Source organism: Euprymna scolopes, chromosome 1 (genome assembly GCF_053919585.1).
Source record: "Euprymna scolopes isolate OS-2025 chromosome 1, ASM5391958v1, whole genome shotgun sequence".
In the NCBI taxonomy this organism is placed as follows: Eukaryota; Metazoa; Mollusca; class Cephalopoda; order Sepiida; family Sepiolidae; genus Euprymna; species Euprymna scolopes.
The window spans coordinates 184,666,682-184,688,024 of record NC_136482.1 but is presented as its reverse complement, the minus strand read 5'-3'; the positions used below and the strand labels follow the sequence as shown (position 1 = coordinate 184,688,024).

Here is a 21,343-nt window from a genome sequence, read left to right as displayed (position 1 = left end):
GTAATTATTTTGAAGTTCCTACCTATTTTGAACCAGACAAGGCAGACCAGACTCATTGATTACCTCGTAGATCTTTGGTACATGCTTAAAAATTATCAATTCATTTTTATTTTTCCGGTTGGAAAATAACAGCAAAAAACATTCACGATGATTTTGTTTGAGCATAAATTTCGGTAATTTACTAATTGATGGTTGTTTATTATTTACTGTAAACATCAGTTTTAGTTTTAATCTCAAACAAATTATTTTTACGTCATTTAATTCATGTCGACTAAACAAAACATCTATTATTAAAGTATAGTTTTTAATTAAAAAAAGGACACAAATCAATTTCTCTTTACAATATCTCCCCACGAGACAGAGTTAGACACCAGGGTCGTTGTTTTAACGTGGAGAAAACGAACAAAAATAAAAATTGTTTCAGTCGTGAAGGATTTCTCATCCACTGAGAGAAATTGAAGTGCAGATGCTACACTTTGATCTGGGTATTCTAGCAAAAAAAAAATAAATAAATAAAAATAACCCGGACTTGTTTAGATGGTTAATACTTATAGTAGACCTATGATCCTGATCCCTCCGGTCACAGTTCGTCGAAAGAAAACGTCATAAATAACTTTTTTCAGCCAAAACAAAACAAATATGAACAAAGGCGAATAATTGTAAGGGTTTAATGTTGAAAAGCATAGAAATGACTTACAAATGTGTAAAACGTAAGAAAATAAAAGATGAGCTAATAACCGGTTCATTTATATAATAGTGGCGCAATATAAAAATACCGTTTAAATTTGGTTTAAGAATAAAATATATCTAAATTCTAGTTAGAATTTACTATCAGATTACGATATGAAATCACGCTACGACGGCTAAAGAAATTATCGTGGCAATCATTTATTATAGGTGTGTTCAGTGTGTACATACTAATTTAATCAGAAACGATGTTTTATCTTACACGCTTCAATATTTTAAAGTAATTTGACTAGTTTATAGGCAAAAAAGTGCATTCATTTTTGCGTTTTTTCTAAACGGCATTTTTTGGCAGCACCAGTAACTACATTACTTAAACCGAGTCCATTTATTATGTTTTTTTTTCCCCCCGTGATAGCGAGTTTCATGGGACTTGCAATAAGAAAGCTGAAAATTAGCCGGCCGGCAATTGATGTCTCTCTTTTGAAGTAGAACGAGAATGATAGGACGACATGAGTACGTGTCACGGTCACGGATTTATTAAAAAGCGGAAGTGAAATCAAATTATCTGCCCCCTTTTTTTTTTTTTAAATAATAATATTGACGTTTTCTTTCTCTCCTTTTTTTTACATTTTAACTTTCGTTCTGTTTTTGGCTTTATTTATTTCTTGTTTCTTTCTTGCCCTCATCCAATACCATTTTTTTTTTTTTTTTTTTTTGTAAGTTTAAGTTTAAGTTTGTTTCGTCTCTCATTTCTCGTGCAGCAATATTTATCGTTTAGACTTTCTTTCTCCCCGTCATAAAAGAGCGATAGAAAATCAGGGGCAGATAACTTTTTTTTTGTAATGATTTATGCATAATTATCTTTTCCTGATTTTGTAGCGTTCTCCAGTGTAAGTAGAGTCCAGTGCGCCTGCGCTGTGTCAAAACGTACACACACGCAGAAAGAAAGAAAGAATAATAAAAAGTAAAAAACAAAAAAAAAGAAAAGAAACAGAGTAAGCCATTATTAACGGGAGTTTGGTACACAAGAAAACCTTTCCCTATCTGGTCTTTTGTTCAATGGCCCAAGACCAATCTTCGCTTTTGCTGAAAAAGCAGCTCAATGGTGAGTCGCGATGCGTCTTTCAAGGATCTTTCTAACCTTCTTCCAAAAATCTGAGAAAAGGAAATATTTTTAAAAAATCATATCCGCCTTTAAAAAAGTAAAAAAAAAGAAGCGACATTTGTTTTTCTGTTTTCGACAAATATAATTTTTCCCCCTTAAAAAATACGTTTATTTTTCCGTTTGGTAAAATGTTCTTTCTTCTTCAGATTTCATTAACATTTTTACTATGTCTTAAACGATGACATTTCTTTTAAAACACGAGTAATTCGTTGTGAAATAAACCAATGGTGGTGGTAGTGGCCGTTTCTGCCCGGCTCCATCTTATCATTTATTCCCTTTATTCTCTTTTCTTTTTGTTTGGTAGGGACCCATTTTTGCCCCTTTCTTTCTCCCCCTGTTCTCTTATTTATTTCCTTTTTATAATTTTATTTCCTTTATTCCCTTATTCTTAATTTCCTCAGATCTATCATATTATCTAGGTTCACACATTAGATATTCACGTTAAAATGATTTATTCAATAGACTGAAAATATTAAATTTCTATTAAAAAAATAAACAATAAATCACTTAACAAAAATAAAGGTACTTATGCAAGTTATCGTACTATATATATATATATATATATATATATATAAAGTTTAATTCAAGTTTCACGGTTTCTTTTTATCAAATTGTTAGGTGAAAGCACAGAATAGTTACAAAACACCCTCCCCATGTTAAGAATGGTTTTCTAAATAACGTTATTATTTCAACACGCTATCGTTGCATAAGTACAAAAATAATTATAGTGCAAATAAATCATAGTAAAACCATTGAATACTGATTTTATTATATTTTAGATTGTTTGATATCTTGACTAGTTTTATCCATAATTTTTTCAACAGTATAAGTTATTAGTAAAGTTTGCGAATTTTTAGATAAGCAAAACAATATTTAAGTTTACCTAATTATTTAAAAGTTAAACATATTTCCTTTTAAATCCCAATTCTTTATGGACATCTGTGTCGATTGAAACGGCTACGAATTTTAACTACTTAAAATAATAAAACGAATGAATTGGAATTGACCGTTTTAAAGCAATACTTTTTGGAGTTTACGAACTGTGCTATTTTTTTAGATAGGATTTTCAAATTCAATTCAGTTTTTAGCTGAAAGACAGAATTGTTAACAAAGCCCCCCTCCTCCATGTTAAGAATGGGTTTCTAAATAATAATCTCTATTTCAGCACGACCCATACAGTACACTGCAAAAAGTATCAAAAACACAAACAACAACAAAAAAGCATTTTCTTGATTCCTATTTAAAAAATTGTATGTATAGTAATACAAACCCATTTTTTTTTTTTTTTTTTACAAGAATGTAAACGTTATAAAAAATGAAATCTATTATTGATTTATGAAACTTATCAAATGCAAAATAATTTAGATTCCGTATTTCGTTTCGAAACATCAAAGAAATCACTAAATTGTCTTTTTATTGGGAAAATTGCCAAAATTTCAAGTGTGGAGAGAGTTATAAATTCTGGCTTTGTACTGTGGCTTCCTCGTGAGGCCGACGGAATCTTTCTATTTTAGAAATCTCTTAAATCGTTATTTAATTATTTTTTACTTTACAAAATTCCTAATATTAGCAATATACTGTATGTCATGATGTGATCTTTTTTTTTTTTTTTTTTTTTTTTTTTTTTTGTTACTGCAAGAAATAAACTTTTTTTAGCAATTCTCAAATGAAATTAATCTAAAAATTAATGACATACTCAACTGCATGTTACCCGCATATTTTGTCACAATCTTCCCAAAGTCTTTTTCTTTATTTACTGTAGATTTGATTATTCATATTTGAATATTTCTTTTAGATTTTTATTTTTTCATAACAGAATTGCTATAGATGAAGCATAAAAGTCCTAAATAGGTAGTGGAAACGGCAATCTTGTACGTCGCAAATTGGTCTCACTTGTTCAAATCTTTTCAAGTTGATTGACTAGGAAATAATTGGATTCCATTCATAAATAAATAGTACAAAAATATCTTTAGCGTAACAATATACTTAACAAAATGGCTATTATGTTTTGTTTTTTGGTTTTTTTATTGACTGCGATTAAAAAATATATTTCCCCAAACCTCTGGCCTTGATGGAGACAAGACTAAAACTTGCTGCTATGGTTTCAAATGATCTGAAATAACAGCAAGGGGAGACTTGATTCCAAATGTTTCTCCTATGTAATATCTCCGCCCTTTTGGAAATAGGGTACGAGTATGAATATCTCCAGTATCAAATACACTGTGCAAGTTACTTTATGTATGAAAACCAAAGAGGGGAGATATAACATATGAGAAATATTTGGAATCAAGTCTCCCCTTGCTGTTATTTCAGATCATTTGAAACCAAATTGGCAAGTTTTTGTCCTGTCTCCATCAAGGCCAGAGGTTTTTGGGAAATATCAGATATTTTGTAATTCATATGCCAAACTAGGAAAACAAATGACTATGATTGAAACATTTTATGGCTGTAAAAAGTGCCAAAAATAGGGTCTGGATGATGGATGATCCCCTTTAATGTGCGATCTTAAGGGCCAATTGTCACATAGCCTACCACGCAATTCAGGTCATTACGTTTCCAACGAGCTTTCATTTGTTAAATTCTGATCTACAATCGCTGAGAGTTGAAACTTTTAAAAATTGCAAAAAAAAGTGGTATATTTATCTCCTATGAAGGTTTTTTTTTGTGTATTAATATTCATATTGAAAACCTTTTTTTCTATTTATTTGAAAAGAAAATACACTTTTGTTATATATGGCTTGTTGAATTGCATTTATCCGCAAAAGATCCAGCTAATTTGCATATTCTTTTAAACATTCATTTTAATTGATTCCCTATTAGTTTTTTTTCAGTTTTTTATGGGATGATCATCTTTAACTATTATGTAATTATATTAATGCAGATATTCTACATAATTTATATTTGCATACTATTTGTGTAAAAAGCTTATAATGAACACAAAACTCTTTCTGTATATATATTTATCTATGCGTGTATATATATATATTTCTTCAATAATTTTGCTCACCAAACTCCTCCGTCAGTTTTTGGTCTACAAACATGAAACTTTATATTTGGGTTTTAGCCGGGGAGGGGGGGGGGGCAAAAGTGTGAAAATGAAAAAATTTGAAATTTGCCAGGTGACCTGCTAATATATATATATATATATATATATATATATTAGTGATGGGACGATTCCAAAATTTTTCCCCAATTCAGATATAATTTCCCATTCCATACTAAATTCCCTATTCCGATACAATTACGTATTCCTATTCTTTATAAATCTCTAACTATTTAACTATAAAAGTGTTATTTTATCTCGATTACTGTAAAAACATGTCTTAAATGTCCCTATATTTTCTCAAACGTAAAAACACTTATGGGGGGGGGGTGATCTAGATATTTTAGTCTTACTGGATGTTTAAATCAATAAATATTTATTTTATTACTACAAGCAGTGGAAGATGTTTCTTAAACGAACATCAAATAAAAAAGATAATTTAAGGAATCAGTTTTGGCATCAGAAAATAGGCTCAAATTTTTCTGATACCGATTCTGATACCCCAAAAAAGTTCCAATATTTTTTCGATTCTGATTAATCGTCCCAACACTAATATATACATATATATTAATGATGGGACGATTCCAATATTTTTTCCTGATTCTGATACGATTACCGATTTCAATTCTTTATAAATCTCTAAATATTAAACTATAAAGTTACTATTTTCCCCCAATTACCATGAAAACGCGTGTTAAATTTGCACATATTTTTTATAACGTAAAAACGCACTTGTATGGGGGAGGGGGTGATCTATAGATTTTCGCTTTACTGGTAATTTAAAATTGGTAAATATTTATTTTATATTGCGACCAATAGTGGGAGATTTTGTTTTAAACAAAATCAAATGAAGATAATTAAAAGAATTTTTGGCATCAGAAAATATGCACAAATTTGTCAGATTCTGATTCCAATACCCTCTAAAAATTCCAATTTTTCTGATTCCCGATTCCGATTAATCGTCCCAACATTAATATATATATATATATATATATATATATATATATATACTCATAGGCAAATTGAATATTGAATATTTGGTTCAATGGGACAAAACTACATGAAAATTTGCAGGCTTTTTGAAGATTATAATACTATTCTATGGTTAAAATTTTATGACAATTGGTAAAAAAGAACCTATATTTTCAAACCAATAAAATATACCCAAATTTACCTATATTTGTATATATAGTATCCTGGCAAGCAGCTTCAGTTTTGCTTCTTCAGTTGTCTCCCCTGTGGCCTTGCCAGGCCACTAATAACTCTATGGCAATGTAAAAATCATCAAATGTAACAAATAAAAAATCTTTTTAATCCCATGCAGCAACAGGAATTGACTGGCCACTTCCCTTTCATTGAAAGTACATGAAAAGGGGTTTTTACCATTCGAGTTTGGTGACCACTGTTTGAACATGGCCAATGCAATAAACAGCAAAAGGTAAACATAAAATAAATAAGTCCTATATTGATTGCCTTCTGTAGCTAAATTCGTGTGATGTTTTCAACATTTGGAAAGGAATGTTTTTATAGTAGCTATTATCATTTTCTTTGCTAGTTTTCAATGTTAAAACAAGCTTTAAAATTAAGTAATTAGTTTAATTACTAATTAAAGTATAAATCTTTAATCAATACTTATTCAGACAGAAGTTACCATACTGAAATAATAACGTTGTTATTTAGAAAGTAAACCCAATTTTAACATGGAGTGTTTTGTAACTATTCTGTACTTTTACCTGACAATTGAATAAAAAGCTACCATAATTAGCAAATTAATACCCCACCTCACTCATCTGGTCAAGCGCTTAACCAAATGTTCCTATTTACTTGCCTCCCCACGATGGTAGTTAGGTACAAGATTGATTTTTAATTTGGGGAAAATTCAGCTCCCTAAAAGGGGGTACTCTGGATAGGAACAAAAGTAAAAATTGTCTCAGTCATGGAGGATCTTTTCTCCATCAACTGAGGATAGAAAAGGGGAAATGCAGCATCTGAACAGATACTACACTTTGATCTTAACCAAATGTTGATGCGTTTTTTTTTCTCCTCACAACAGCACACAATTGTCTTTTCTTTTTTTTTTTTTACATAGGCGTCACCACTTATCAAGGCCGATAGGCCACTCAAGGATAAGGGTTAAAGAGTGTAGAGTAGTCAAAAGGACAATATAGTAATCGATAGTAATGGAAGTTCGGTAAATTTGTTAACTTAAGTAGAATGGCTCATCAGAAACTTGTTCACGTTGGACTTGAAGACAACCATATTATAGACGGCTGGAAAGCAGGAAAACGGAAGACAATTCCACAGGCGTGCAGTTCTAAGAAAGAAGCTTTGATCATGGAATCTATGTTTAGGTTTAGGCACAGATAAAGAGTGGGGAAAATTATTGATAATGTTTTCAGCTAGTCTAGTGTTTCTTGTGAAAGTTTGACGAGGGGGGACCATAGATTGAAGCTCAGTCGAACACTTTCCATGAAAATAACGATAAAGCAGAGACAAACTCGCAACATCTCTTCTGTGAGATAGAGGTTGCAGCGAAGAGAAAAGGACATCTCCCACAAGGCCACAAAGTCTATTTTGAACCCTATCAAGGCAGGACAAGTCTTTTCTAGCAGCTCCTGCCCATATGTGGCAACAGTATTCCATTCTTGGACGTATCTGGTTCTTATATAGATAGAGAATTGCATCAGCAGTGAGATATCTACTGGATCGATAGAAGGATCCGACCATTTTTCCAGTGGCCTTGGCAACAGATTTGATGTACGTATTCCATTTAAGATCAGGAGTAAAGGTCAAGCCCAGAAGCCTGTCAAAACTTGAGGCCTCCCCAAGACGAGAGCTATTCATTTTAATTGATGCCAGATGGGGATCAGAACGTTGATAATGTAAAGATAGAAGCTTGGTTTTAGATGCATTAAAAGTAACCAGCCACTCCTTTCCCCATTGTACAACGTGATCAAGATCAGAGGAGAGAGAATCGGAGAGAACTTGATTGAGAACTTAAGTTGATTATCTATTATATTAAGCGCAAAATGGGTGCAAGTGTTTGTGTATGTCCACGAAAGGCTTTCTAGATTCTGCAAGAAGTTTTCGTATACTTCCCAGATTATAATATCTCATATTTGTTAAATTTGAACGCTTTACACTTCCGGTCGCGCCATGGAGTAGCGGTAAGACGTCAGATTTTCTTTCACTTTCTTTTCCGCCTTCGCATCACGGGTTCAAGCCTGCCTGCCTTTTTTTTTCTCAACACACACCTCCAAACACCTGGGCGGACAACACCGGGCATCCAGGCTAGTAACTGATACATTATGAAAGAAGTCTCTCATCTAACTCCAAAGCAATTTTTAGACAAAATTCGACTTTCTTCATCAACCTAGTCTCCTAAGCTAATACAGATTCCAATGCTCCTATAACAATTTAATGTCTTTTTTTTTCTCTTTCGCCTCAAAATAAGCTTCAGTTTCAGATGTAATTTCTTTCCCTGGAGAATTCTTTTGTTGTCTGCAAACATCCAGTAGTCATTGGGGGTGGGGGTTAGATGTGGAGAATAGGTTGGGTGTGGAAACAAAGTACAATTCATATAATATTGTGATTGCTTTGTGACATGATGCATTGTTTTGATAAAACATGTTTTTCTTCACTTGTGACTAAATTCTATAATTTTATCAATTTCATCCTTTAAACGCACCAACAATCCTATGTAATATTTACTATTGATGATTCTTCCATTATCAAGGTAATCAAACAAAATGCCTGCACATTGCAAAATACAGAGACTGAAACCTTACCTTCTGTTGTTTGCACCTTTCATCGCTTTTTTTTTACCCATGTTTAACCACTTGATTGATGGTTGATTTCACTCTAGAGTGAAGTCGTGTAGAACAATTTGTCTTGAGCCTTAAGCATTCTTTTGAGGTCTGCAAACAGCTAATAGTTGCTAGGGTCAGATGTGGAGAATAAAGTGGGATAGAAACTATTCAAAATGCAATTAATATAATTTTGCAACCCACCTGTGACTTTCATCCATTGTCGCATATTAATGCAATAAACTCCTATTTGTTGCATTGAAACAGTTCCAAATTTGCTCTGATTTGTTGGTGCATTATTTCTTGACCAACTGTGACGAAATACGGCACCCACTTTGAGCACAGCTCTCTCGTTGAGAAATCTTGAATGAAAATTTGCAGCAGTAGTTTCATGTAAATAACAAATTAGTAAACTAATAATCCAATTGGGTTCTAATTTTTACACATGTAATTTAAGGGTTACTTTAATTTTATTAGTGGCACAATCTGTCAGGCCCGAGACTTATTGAATGATATGTTAATAATCAGCCTAGTATATTTGATAACCTTTTGAATTCGTACATTGATCTCTTGAACACTAAAAGCTAAAGATAACAAATGAAATTACTGTGAATAAAAGACAATTTATTTATGTACTTATAATAAAAATAAATTATTTGGGGATTTTAAGTAGGATGACCCCTAAAGTGAATGTGGTATTATGGTGATTGAGTATTCCAGCTAGTAGTAACAGTATAGACAGATCTTAGGTAAAGTGACCAAGGATGATGATAGATCCCTCTCTTCTCACACTTTTGAATGGCCTTGTGCCTAATTTATTTTATGAGTATTGTCAAATTTTCTGAAATAATTTTTGCAAAAACTAGATAACATTTTTAATAAATAAAAACAAATCTAATAAAAACTTATTATCGATATGTTTGATAAAAATAAAGAATAATCCTTGCAGGTTTTATCATTTCCTGTTTTTGTTTTTCTTTTATCACTTGACTCTGTAGGGGAAGTGGAAGTATTTCTAATAAAAACAAAAAATGTACTTGATAACTCTATCCAGAGTGCTCCTTTTTGATTTGTAGTTGGATTCTCTCCACATTTAAACATGACCATGTCTAACTTTGCTCTAGTAAGTAAATAGATATAGCATAAAAATAGCATTGAATTTTTTTCTGCTATGAAATTATCAGTTTATCTTCTTGAACTAGCAAGTGTTTCACAAAATAACTATACATCTGTATAAACAAAGGCAGTCTCTTAGAAAATATTTATTTTTATTTTATTTTTTAAAGTTTTTAATGGGATAAAAATGTATTAAAGGAAAATATATTTTAGACATCTGCTATTAAATAAGAAACTGGGATCTGGAAAATGCCTGCACCATAAGTCTTATAGAAGCATTGGATTTTTGTCCAGAATTTGTTTGTATTAACAAAAATCAAGGAAAAATTTATATGATGAGTCGGAAGTATCATATTCCAAAATTACATAAGTTAATCAAGTTGTTTTATTTTCATAAAGAAAATCTTTTTTAAGAGATTAATCAGAATTTGTAAGCATTACAACATAAATCTAGTATAAATTATTTTCAAGTTATCTCCCTTATTTTTTTACCATTTTTTTTCAAAATGGTGGGCAAGACACTCGTTTGGATACTCGTAAAATTTGATTTTGTTTTTTGATTAAAACTAAAACTACTTGATCAATTTACATGATATTTGGAATATATTCTCGTTTCATCATGGATATGTACATCATTTTTTTTTTTTTTTTTTTTTAATATAAGGGAAAATTTGGATAAGAACCAAATATTGAATAATGCTTTTAAATCTGCAGGCAGCATAGCACAAATTCTTATGCAAACTAACACATAACACAGGGAAATTGGTAACATTGTTAGAAAAGAGCAGTGTCCATCATCACTAAGTCTTTATTGCTTGTATGGTTTAAGCACATTGACACATCGTTTCTTGTTAGATCACCAAAGTTAAGTAATGTTTTGCCTGGTGAGTACCAGATGAGTGACCATTTGGGAATACCAGGCACTGTATGTCGGAGGATGTTGATGTCTCATCTCACAGGAGCTGCAAAAACTTAACCTTGTTATCTCTTCTAACGGAGAAATACATGCAACTGGAGATTGCTTGTGTATTTTATACTCTTGTGAAATTTCCTCCTTCAGAGGAAGCTGGTTCAACTTGCCTACGGTGAATGTTGCTTCAGTATGGTATTACTTGACTTTTTTGTAACATGTCAAATTTTTACCAGCATCTTGTCACGTGATAGTTGTTTTGATTCAGATTTCTAATTCTGATACCATGTCTCATTGTCACATCGCTTGAGAAAGATGAGGAAAATATGTTAAACTTCATTTTTATTTAAATTGCAAAAAATGATTAGGTAGAAAATTGTCAATGAAAATAGTTTTCAAACTCAATGAAAATTTAGAAGATAATTATCTCCCTTACGAGTTGAACTCTCCAATTTCTCTTTTTAGCAAAAGTAAATTTTTGCTAATTGTCTTAGAAAACTATTTTCATTGATAATTAATTTTCTACCGTATCATTTTTCGAAATTTTTGGATATGTTCATTACTGCGATATGACAATTAAGTAGATACCATTGTTTTTACTTGAAACTCAATATTTCCATTTTCGCTCTTATAACAAAGAAGCTCTATTTTCTTATATTGTTAATTGTTCACAAAATGATCCTTACTAGAAGGTCTATTTAGCCTCTTTCAGCCAATCTAAAAGTAGCTCTTCATTCACATCTAGTTTTTATTATTTTTTTGTTTCATACAGTTTATTTAATCTTATTAAAATTTCAAAGTGTGCTTATGTGATCAAAATGGTTCTGTAATTAGGGACTGTCAGTCGAATGTAAAAAAAACAAAAAAAAAAATCGTTCTTATCCTATATTTAATACAATGAAACTTTTATCAAAATTTAAAATATTCTGTATCTCAAACCAAAAGTTTATTTTTAATTCATCTAAAAGCCTTTAATGTGGCATGCAGATCAATGGTGCCAAATTTGTTTTGGTAACTCAATTATCCACCGAATTATGACTGTTCAAAGTTTGTTGTAAATTAAAAATTTGCTGTTGTTTGTGCAGAAGTCTATTTTCATATTGTATAATTAAAAATGCAAACTTCAAACAAGTGAAAAATACTTGCGAATTTAATGTCATCTATTATATAAATCTATAATATAAATCTCACCCGTCTGTTTAAATGTATGTATGTTTGTATATCTTGCAAAAACTTTCGACAGAGGTGACGAATTTTGGCAAGATTGGTATCATTTTGAAACTCCACGTTTCGAACAACAAATATTGAAAAATTGGCCAAAAACATTCCTTCACCCTAAACTCGGCCGTTTTCTACATGGAGTGGTTGATTTTTTTTTTTTGCCGACATTTTAGTAAGTCATTGTCACCGTCACCGTTGGATTGACTTTGGTTAATTTCAACGCTTTTGACTTCGGTCGCATCATGGAGACATTGGCTAAGTTTCTTTCACTTTCTTTTCCGCCTGCCTACTAGCACTTTTTTTTATTTTTTGCTCAACACACACCTCCAAACGCTCGAGCAACACCGGGCACCCTGGCTAGTCTCCTAATAAATGCAAATTAATTGTTATGGAATCAATAATTATTAGATCAAACTAGATCATTACTCCTACCTGTCTCTGGAAGCTCAACTTTGTTCATATATGATTCAATACTTATTAAACACTATCCTTGAATGTCTAAAGTCTCTCTGTACAGGAGTTTATCAGGACAACCTGACATGAGGATACTTTTTCCATAGAAGTAAACTCTGACCAAATATTCAAAATCACATGGTATTTGTGGACGAAATGAGATCTTCTAGGTATGGCTAACCCACACTAGTTTTTGCAAAGAATGGTACACCTTCTCCAAGTGATGTTATCTAAAGAAGCAACACAAAGCTCGATCATCCAGCAGACTCAATGTATTCTTGTCCTGAAATCCGTTAAGACCAAGCAACCAAAAAGAAAAATATACCATAACGTATGAAAATGGTCAATTGGGGAGAGGAAAATTATGTTCTCAATTTCTTTACTAACTCAGTGTTTGAGAGTTAAATGAAAACTTTAATGGAATATTTGAATATCTATCTATCTTGTATAGAGTTCTAGCCCCAGGTAGGGAGCCTCTTTATTTCTGCAAACTTCGACTGAAGGAAAATGAAACAAAATAGAAAGTTATGGTTTTGTCACACAGAAATAGTGAGCCACCTGACATCTACTTGTAAGCTTCTGCTGGGGGAAGGCTACTATACAATGTGACACAATGGAGTATGCAAATATTTCCACTGGACTATCTGTAAAAAGTTGAATGTAGCAGCAAGTCCTGGAAACGTACCCGAAAGAACAGTTGGAAATAAGTCGTATACCATCCACTGTGACTATGTAATACTTACAGCTATGTACCTAGAAAGCAGAGCTATTAAACCATAACATAGTGATATGGAATAAGGAGGAGAAAGAAGCAACGTTAAAAGTTAGTGTCACCAATGGAAACAAAGCTGAAAGGGAAAAGATAATGAAATACCAAGATCTTATGTATGACATGAAAAGAAATTGGAATCTTAGGAAGATCTTATCATTTTAGTGATTATATATGAGCAATGAAAAAGAATTAAAAAAAAAAAAGAATTATTTTAACAGCTAATGTAGTGAATCTTAAATGATTCATAGCACAATATAAATCAAGATGGGTTTTTATTTTAATATTAACTAAAAAAATTAAATCCAGTTTGGGTTATGTCACAATCGAAACAAAATTTGATAAAAGGGCAAACATGGACTTAAATATGAATCTAAAAGTATACATTACTAAAATTTCTGTAAGAAAAAATGAAATCTATTCGAAGTACAAACTTGAAACTTTGCCATTTCACTAATTTAAGTATGAGGCATAAAAAATGTTTTTGTAATATCAAAACTTTTTATTGTAGATATTTAATTTGGGTGAGTTTATTCAGTTTTTTAACTCTCGAAAAAGGATGAATAGCAAAATTTAGAAATTAATTGTATGAAAGGAATTGTTTTTTTGTTTTTTTAATTTACTTTTTTTTTCAATTCAATAATAATTGTAAGTCTTCTAATGTCAAATTTTTTAAATTAGTAAAACTATTTTATTCTCCACTGAAGGAACATATCTTCTAAGCAGATTGAATTGTCTACCTGTAATTCCTCTCCTTTGTAATTTGTATTCAGAAGTTTTGGTGCAAGTCCAGAATGACTCCCATATTTAAAGAACAAAAATACAGAAAAATCTTTTTGTATGTAGTTGTCACAGAATGAAAACCCCATATTTCAAAATCATGTGAATTGATAAGTTTTTTTTTTTTTTTTTTTTACATATTGAAAATCATTTTTTTTTTTTTTTGTAATGATTTTAAAAGATGAATGTTAAACAATAGCCATTACAAGGCTGAAAACAAAACAAAAAAATCCCGACTTGAATTATCTTCCTTTGTTTATTCAAGATGGCGGTGTGAGACACATTTCCCTCACTTTCTCATAAAATTTGATTTTCTTGGTTAAAAATAAAACTGCTTGATCAATTTACGTGATATTTGGAATATGACATTTGGATTCTGTCATGTATATGTACACTCTACAGATTTTTTTTTTTTTTTAATATAAGGTGAATTCTGGACAAGAACCAAAGATTTTTTTGGATAGGCTTCTGCTATAATAAATACATCTAAAGCATTTCAAATCCTATCATGATTTGAAATAGACTACATAAAATTTCAATCTATTTATAAATATTGACTTTGTCTATGTAATATCTGATCAAGGCCATTGAAAGTAAGCATTCCTTCATTTGGTTGGAGTGAAAAAAAAATTGATTACCATGCTAGATGGAAATAAAGCATCAATAACTTGGCCAATGTAAAAGTTGATGCCATAATGTACAACTGCATTGTCCTTGCTATGTGGAAGTAAAACTATCTCAAGATCATAGCAATTCTTTTACTTAAAATTCATCACTTATCAAGGCCAGGAGGCCACTCAGGGATTAGGGTTAATAAGTGTTATGTAGTTGGTGAGACAGCTCAGTGAGAATCGATCATAGTGACACTTGGGTAAGGCTTAGTCATTTAAGATGGTGGGGGGGGGTCAACAAAAACTGATTTACATAGGACTTGAAAAGGACCAAGTTATAGTCAGCTGGAAAGCAGTTCCACAGTTCTAGGAAAGAAACTCTGCTCATGAAATTTACATTTTATTTTAGGCACAGGTAGAGAGCAAGAGAAATTGTTGACAGTTGTAGCTAAATTCATATTTGTAACAAACATTTTACAGGGAGGGGGGCATGGATTGGAGCTCAGTCGAGCACCTGCGATGAAAGTAATAATAGAGCAGAGATAGACTTGCAACGTCTCTTCTGTGAGAAAGGCTGTTGGAGTTATTTAAATGTTCATTTAGTGACTTTTCTTCCTTTGTTGTTTTGGAAGTGGAAAAAAATTGGCTGGTTTTATTGTCAAATAATCACAGCAAGCAGTTTCCAACTGAACTTTATTTTTGTTGATTTTGACATGTAAAACAACATTAATATATCTCATTTTTTTACTCTTTTTCACCCTAAAACAAGGCATATTGCTACTTGGTCATAAGGGGTTACTATTTGGGATCATGTCTAACAAGACTGGGGGGAGTTGAGCAGCAAGAGGTCTATTAGATTTAAACTTCTGCAGGTTAGTACAGTTATGGAAGCAAAGTCTAGAATTCAGTGGGAAGAAATTATTAGAATAGAATGCTTTCCAGCATCGAGGGACCTCAACAGTGAAGGGGTGTGATTTTGCTGCTTGTAACTTTAGTCGAGAGTATGCTCGTAGAGGGAGGGCACAAGTGCTACGAGTTCATCAGAGCATATTCCATTAAAGTACTTGTAAAATAGCACAGATGCAACATTTTGGCAATGGGACAGAGGTTAGAACTTGGCTTGCTGTTCAGTTGATAATATTCTTTCTAATCAAACTATCGTCTCGTTGCGCTTGAGCATGTTTGAGGTTGATAGCTTGTGTAGCAGTACATATTTTGTTTGTATACTAAAATAAGTTAAGTTGGGAGTCTGTACGTAGGGGAGAGGGCACAAGTGCTATGAGTTCAAGTGTTATGTCACTCCAGAGACATACCTGCATAACAGATTTGTTAGAGGGCAGTTTTTCAAGACATCTCATCTTCTGATCTGCATCTCTTCCAAAAAGGTCATGTGACTAATGCTTAATGATAATGTTGAACTTACCTTGAGTAAACATTCCAAAACAAGTTCAGGGATTTTGAAACTTGCAGGTTATGATGTACTATCTTCCCCAGAGAATTCATTACTAAATGCATCTCTACAGCCGGACTAATAACGGTTGTGAATTGTTGATCCAGTATTATGAATTCAGAACTATTTGCTTAATATATTAATGGAAGTTATGAAGTCAAAAAACTGCTGCAGTTTTTAAGGCTTTTGTCTCTTTCATTTGTTTGAGTTTATTTTTTGTAACTATATATTTTTTTATTATAATTGGATAACAAAAGTTTATTCACTCTAAATAATTCATGTGACTAAAATAGGAATTAACTACATAAATAAAACATTGAAAATTTTGGTTTGCACTAAGTATGGGTATGTGTTTTGTTTTTGTGTTTTTGTTTTATGTAAATCACTCTAGGTAAGTCATGAAGCCACAATATAAGGAACTAAAAAAAAAAAAAAAAAAAATGAACAAAAATACTTCAAGGTCAAAAACTAGCTGATAATAATAAGTGGATAAATTCAACAATTTGGTTCAATTAATAATTTAATGAATAAGCAATACAATAATCAAATTTTGAAATCCTATTTTAAGAAAATAACCTCATCGGGAAAAAATTTGATAAAAAAAACCAAAAAAAACGAGATGAACAAAAATTTAAAATTAAAAAACTTTTGTTTAAGCATGACTATTATTTTTAGATAAAAAATAATTGAAGCAAATGTTCAAGTTAATATCTGATAGAATATATCAAACTTGAGAATTATTAAATAAGCAAATAATAAGCTGATGCATTTGTTGTAAAAACTGTATATTTTGATGTTTTATTGATGCAATAAAGTATCTTCAAGTTATTGTAAGCAATTTTAGACAATTTTTAATTAAACAAAGAAGAAAGGTTCATTGTTTTCATTTGCTTTGTGATATTTTGTTTAACCGTGTCAAGTTATAAATTTCAAATATGGGATTTCTGTTTGCACTTAGATTTATTTTCCTTGTCATATAGCACCAACAGATTAAAGACGGAATATTTCTCTACGAAAATTTTTTTTCAAGATTTTCTGAATTAAGTAATTTCATGAAAGGCAACTTAAAATCCTATATTAAACTCACTATTATTGAATGACCCATTTCCTTTAAGATGAACATTTTTTTTCGCATAAAAATAAATCACCTATCACCAAAAATAGTGACCTAACTTGAAATATCCCCCCCCCCAAAAAAAAAGAACTGACAACACAAGTGAAAGAATTGTATATTTATAAAGAGAAAGGGTTACATTTTATTTAGTTTGAAATTTCATCAAAATAACCCTCAAAGTAAACAAGATATCACAAGTCAAAAAGAATTTAACTATATTTAACTATTTTCTAGGCTGATTTATGAAACTTAATATAATTTTTGAGCATTTAAATCTGTTTTTTAATAAAGAATAAATTTTAAGGGAAAGAATTGACCTTGAAATTTATTTTAAGTTCCTTATATCAGGTGGAAACATGCCTAGCCTGGAGTGATTTTCATAAAAATAAAGATACCTGCCCTTGATGCAATTTTAGAATATATATATATATATATATATATATATATATATGTATATATGTGTATGTTGTAAAATACAATTAAATGATATTTTGATTAATGCAGATTTCATATTTATTATATTGGACTCAATATATAGTAATGATTTAAAAAGTTAAAAAAAAAAAAAAAAAAAAAAAAAAAAAAAATGACTCGTGCACTACCACCGAGAATCGAAACCAAAACTTCTAGCTTATGATTTACTTTTCCTTTGATGTTAATGCCTGAGCTATGAAGATATGTTTGCTGCAAGGCTAAAAATTTAAACTTGAACCAATAGCTACTATGTTACCCATGTATATTTGTAATGCCGTCGTTTGACCTTCACTTGACAAATTCCATTTTTTTGATTTTCACTTTTGCACTGATTTTCCCCAGCTAAAACCCAAATATAAAGTTTCTCATGGGTTCAAATACCCTATATATTAAGTTTCATGTCTGCATACCAAAAATTGACAAGTTTGGTAGGCAAAATCTTTTAAATATATATATATATATATATATAGCAAAAGGTTTGTGTTTACTATAATCTTTTTATGCAATTAAGAATATCTGCATGAATATGATTACACATAATAGTTAACTAAAGATGATCATCCCATAAGAAAAAAAACTTATAGGGAATTAATTAAAACTAGTGTGATCTGTTGAAATTCCATTCATATGTAATATATTGATGTTGGCATTCTGTAGATGTTCAGTGTAAATGGAGATGCTCTGATATTGTAGCTCTTTTGTTAAAACTGCAAAAGTATTTATCTAAGCTAGCAGGAATGCCCGGCGTAGCTCAGTTATAAAGTATGCTTAAAATATATTTTAATTCTTGTAGATTTCGCATATATTATTATAGAGTTAATGTTCTATGGATTTTTATATATTATAAAGTTGCAATTTAAAAAAAATAAAAAAATATATCCGTATGACTTGGGTGCATTAGTTTGAACCAAAACTTATGAAAACACACACACGCATATATATATATATATATACACACATATACTAGCTGTACCCTGCCACGCGTTGCTCTGGCTCAATTTGGTGTAATGGAAAATTCTAATAAAAAGAGAAAATGCATGGTTCTTATATTCTTAGAACAGCAATCCACTCCAAAAATTAAAAAAAAAAAAAAAAAAAAAAAAAAAAGGTGAACATGAAAAAAAAAAATGGTATTCTTGTAGAATTGGATCCGGATCTTTGGGAGTTACCGTCAATCATGGCTTGGGCTCGACCAACATTCAGTGGATTAAGCTGAACGTTGCTAAAATGTTGAAATGCTAAACGGTTTTTTTTTTTTTTTTTTGTTATTGTATTAAAAAATGTGAGATTTTAATTAATATTTTGGTGGGTGGGGGTGGGGTTACTATACACAGATTCAAAAAAGTTGTCCAATAACAAATAAATGAAAGCAAAGGTAAGGTAAATTATGTTTCTACCTAACTGGATAATTTTTTAGTATTTTTATTTAATGTAAAATGTTTAGTTGGCTCGAGAAAATTTACCTTTTTGTTTTTTCAATAAATTGTTAGTTGAAAGCACAGAATAGTGACAAAACAGCATCCCCTCCCCTTGGTAAGAATGGGTGAAAAAATAACGGTTTTCTTGGTAGAAACTTTTCTGTATTTCACCTAACAATTTCTGGTGCTAATGCACTTACTGATCCGCGCTATTTTTAAAATCATATTTCCAAGTTTAATTAAAGTTCTATATGTTTTTTTTATTCAATTGTAAGGTTAAAGTACAGAATAGGTACAAAACACCCTCCCCATGTTAAGAATGGCTTTTTAAATGTTATTATTTCAGCATGGATCCCTTTCTGCATGAGTACCTAATATTTTTATTTTTTTAGCCATTCTTACCATAGAGAGAGGATGGTGTTTTGTAATTATTCTGTGCTTTTAACTAACAATTTATTAAAAAAGATATTGTGAAACAAATAAAAAGATATTGTGAAAGTTGAATTTAACTTCCAACGTGAACGGCGCGTTCAACATTGTAGCCAGAGCTTATTTGGCAATAAGGTCACGTTAGTCGATTAATGGGTGCTAATGCACTGACTGATTTTTTTAAATCGTATTTCCAAGTTTAATTAAAGTTTTTTTTTGGGGGGGGGGGTATTTTTTTAGATTAGGTCCATCGCCACAATTTTCTTTTAAATGACGACTTTTATAAGTTTTCAACTATGCTGAATACAGAGATCGCATTGAAATTTTGCAGAAATAAGTAGTTATCGAGATATAAATAGTTGTTTTATGCATTGTATTCTTTGGCGGCCATCTTTGTTACGTGCATAGATTTGTTTATGATGTGCGCGCACGCGCATAAAAAAGATGGCCGCAAGAGATTACAATGCATTATACAACTTTTTATATCTCGATAACTACTTATTTCTGCAAAATGCCAATACGATTTCCGTATTCAGCATAGTCGAAAACCTATAAAAGTCATTATTTAAAAGAAAATTGTGGAGGTGGACCTAATCTAAAAAAATTTTTTTATTCAATTGTAAGGTTAAAGTACAGAATAGGTACAAAACACCCTCCCCTCCTCATGTTAAGAATGACTTTTTAAATAACGTTATTTCAGCACGGATCAATAAGTGCATGAGTACCCAATTTCTTTAATAAAGAAAAAGCATTCATATTTTCTTATGTAAAAACAACTTCTGTAAAAAAAATAAAAATAAAAAAAAAGAATAAAGTGTACTTTCAATTTTATTAAAGATTTTCTTCAAAAAAAAAAAAACGCCGTAAAAAAAGCAAAAAAGGTAAATATCCAGATACACTACAACAGAACACCGACCACTCTAATTTGTTTTAATATAGGTAATTGAGGTTGCTGACAATGAATCTGATAGTCAAACTTGGGGCAAATTTACCGTTTGCATGGTATTAACCCCTAACCTCTGAACCCACAAACTACTTTCCACCATTTTGCAGCTTCCGTTTACGGTATGTGCGCACACGGCAGCATAAACGATAGCTTGCTTCACCTAGCAAACTGCCTTCTCACATGGCGTACAAATCTTCCGCAGAAAATTTAAAATTAGATGAAAAAGAACCAAAGCAAAAAAAGAAAAACACACCAAGTTGTGGGGAGGGGGGATGTAATTTAATAGGCCCCCCCCCCCCCAACATAGAATTTTGGAATTTTCAAAAATACATAACACTTTTTGGGTGGAAAATTTAAAATTAGCTGAAAAAGAAATAAAACAAGAAAAGGAAAGCACTTCAAGTTGGGGAAAGAGGGGGGGTAATTTAATTGTTTTTTTTCTTGGAACATAGAATTTTCAAATTTTCAAAAAGTAACGCACAGACATTAACCGATTAGAACACCATTTAACGTTTTTCGAAGATTTTACTGTTTACATTCAGGGCGTGCTAAATGTAAACAGTAAAATCTTCAAAAAATGTTAAATGGTGTTCTAATCGGTTAATGTTGGTGCGTTACTTATGGAAAAACGGTTAACTAAACTGCAGAAGCACCTATTAAGCCACATAAGTTCTATAATTGAATCCCCCTCCCGCAAAAAAAAAAGAACGAAAAACATAAAAATGTTTGGTGCTTATATTTTTGTAAACCGCATTAAAAACGTGAGACAAAAAAAAAAAAAAATTCCCCCAATTTGTTGTACTATTCTTTAGTTGTAAGTCATTAAAAAATGTCAGTCCATAATTTTTTCCACCCAAAAAGTGCTATAATGTATTTTTTGAAAATTCTATGTTCCAGTGGGGGAAAAAAAAAACAATTAAATTACCCCCTCCTCCCCAACTTGGAGTGCTT

The 21,343-nt window shown here is 31.2% G+C and overlaps 1 protein-coding gene across 1 annotated transcript in view; it reads left to right on the top strand.

Annotated features, from left to right (window-relative positions):
- The first annotated feature begins 1,506 nt into the window (after positions 1 to 1,506).
- The window catches only part of LOC145278223 (ubiquitin-conjugating enzyme E2 G1-like), a 65,486-nt gene continuing 45,649 nt past the window's right edge, over positions 1,507 to 21,343 (top strand). Inside the window, exon 1 of the mRNA XM_080130513.1 lies at positions 1,507 to 1,792. Within this exon, the coding sequence (XP_079986639.1) occupies positions 1,747 to 1,792 (46 nt within the window). The 5' untranslated portion in view covers positions 1,507 to 1,746. The remainder of the gene's footprint in view (positions 1,793 to 21,343) is intronic.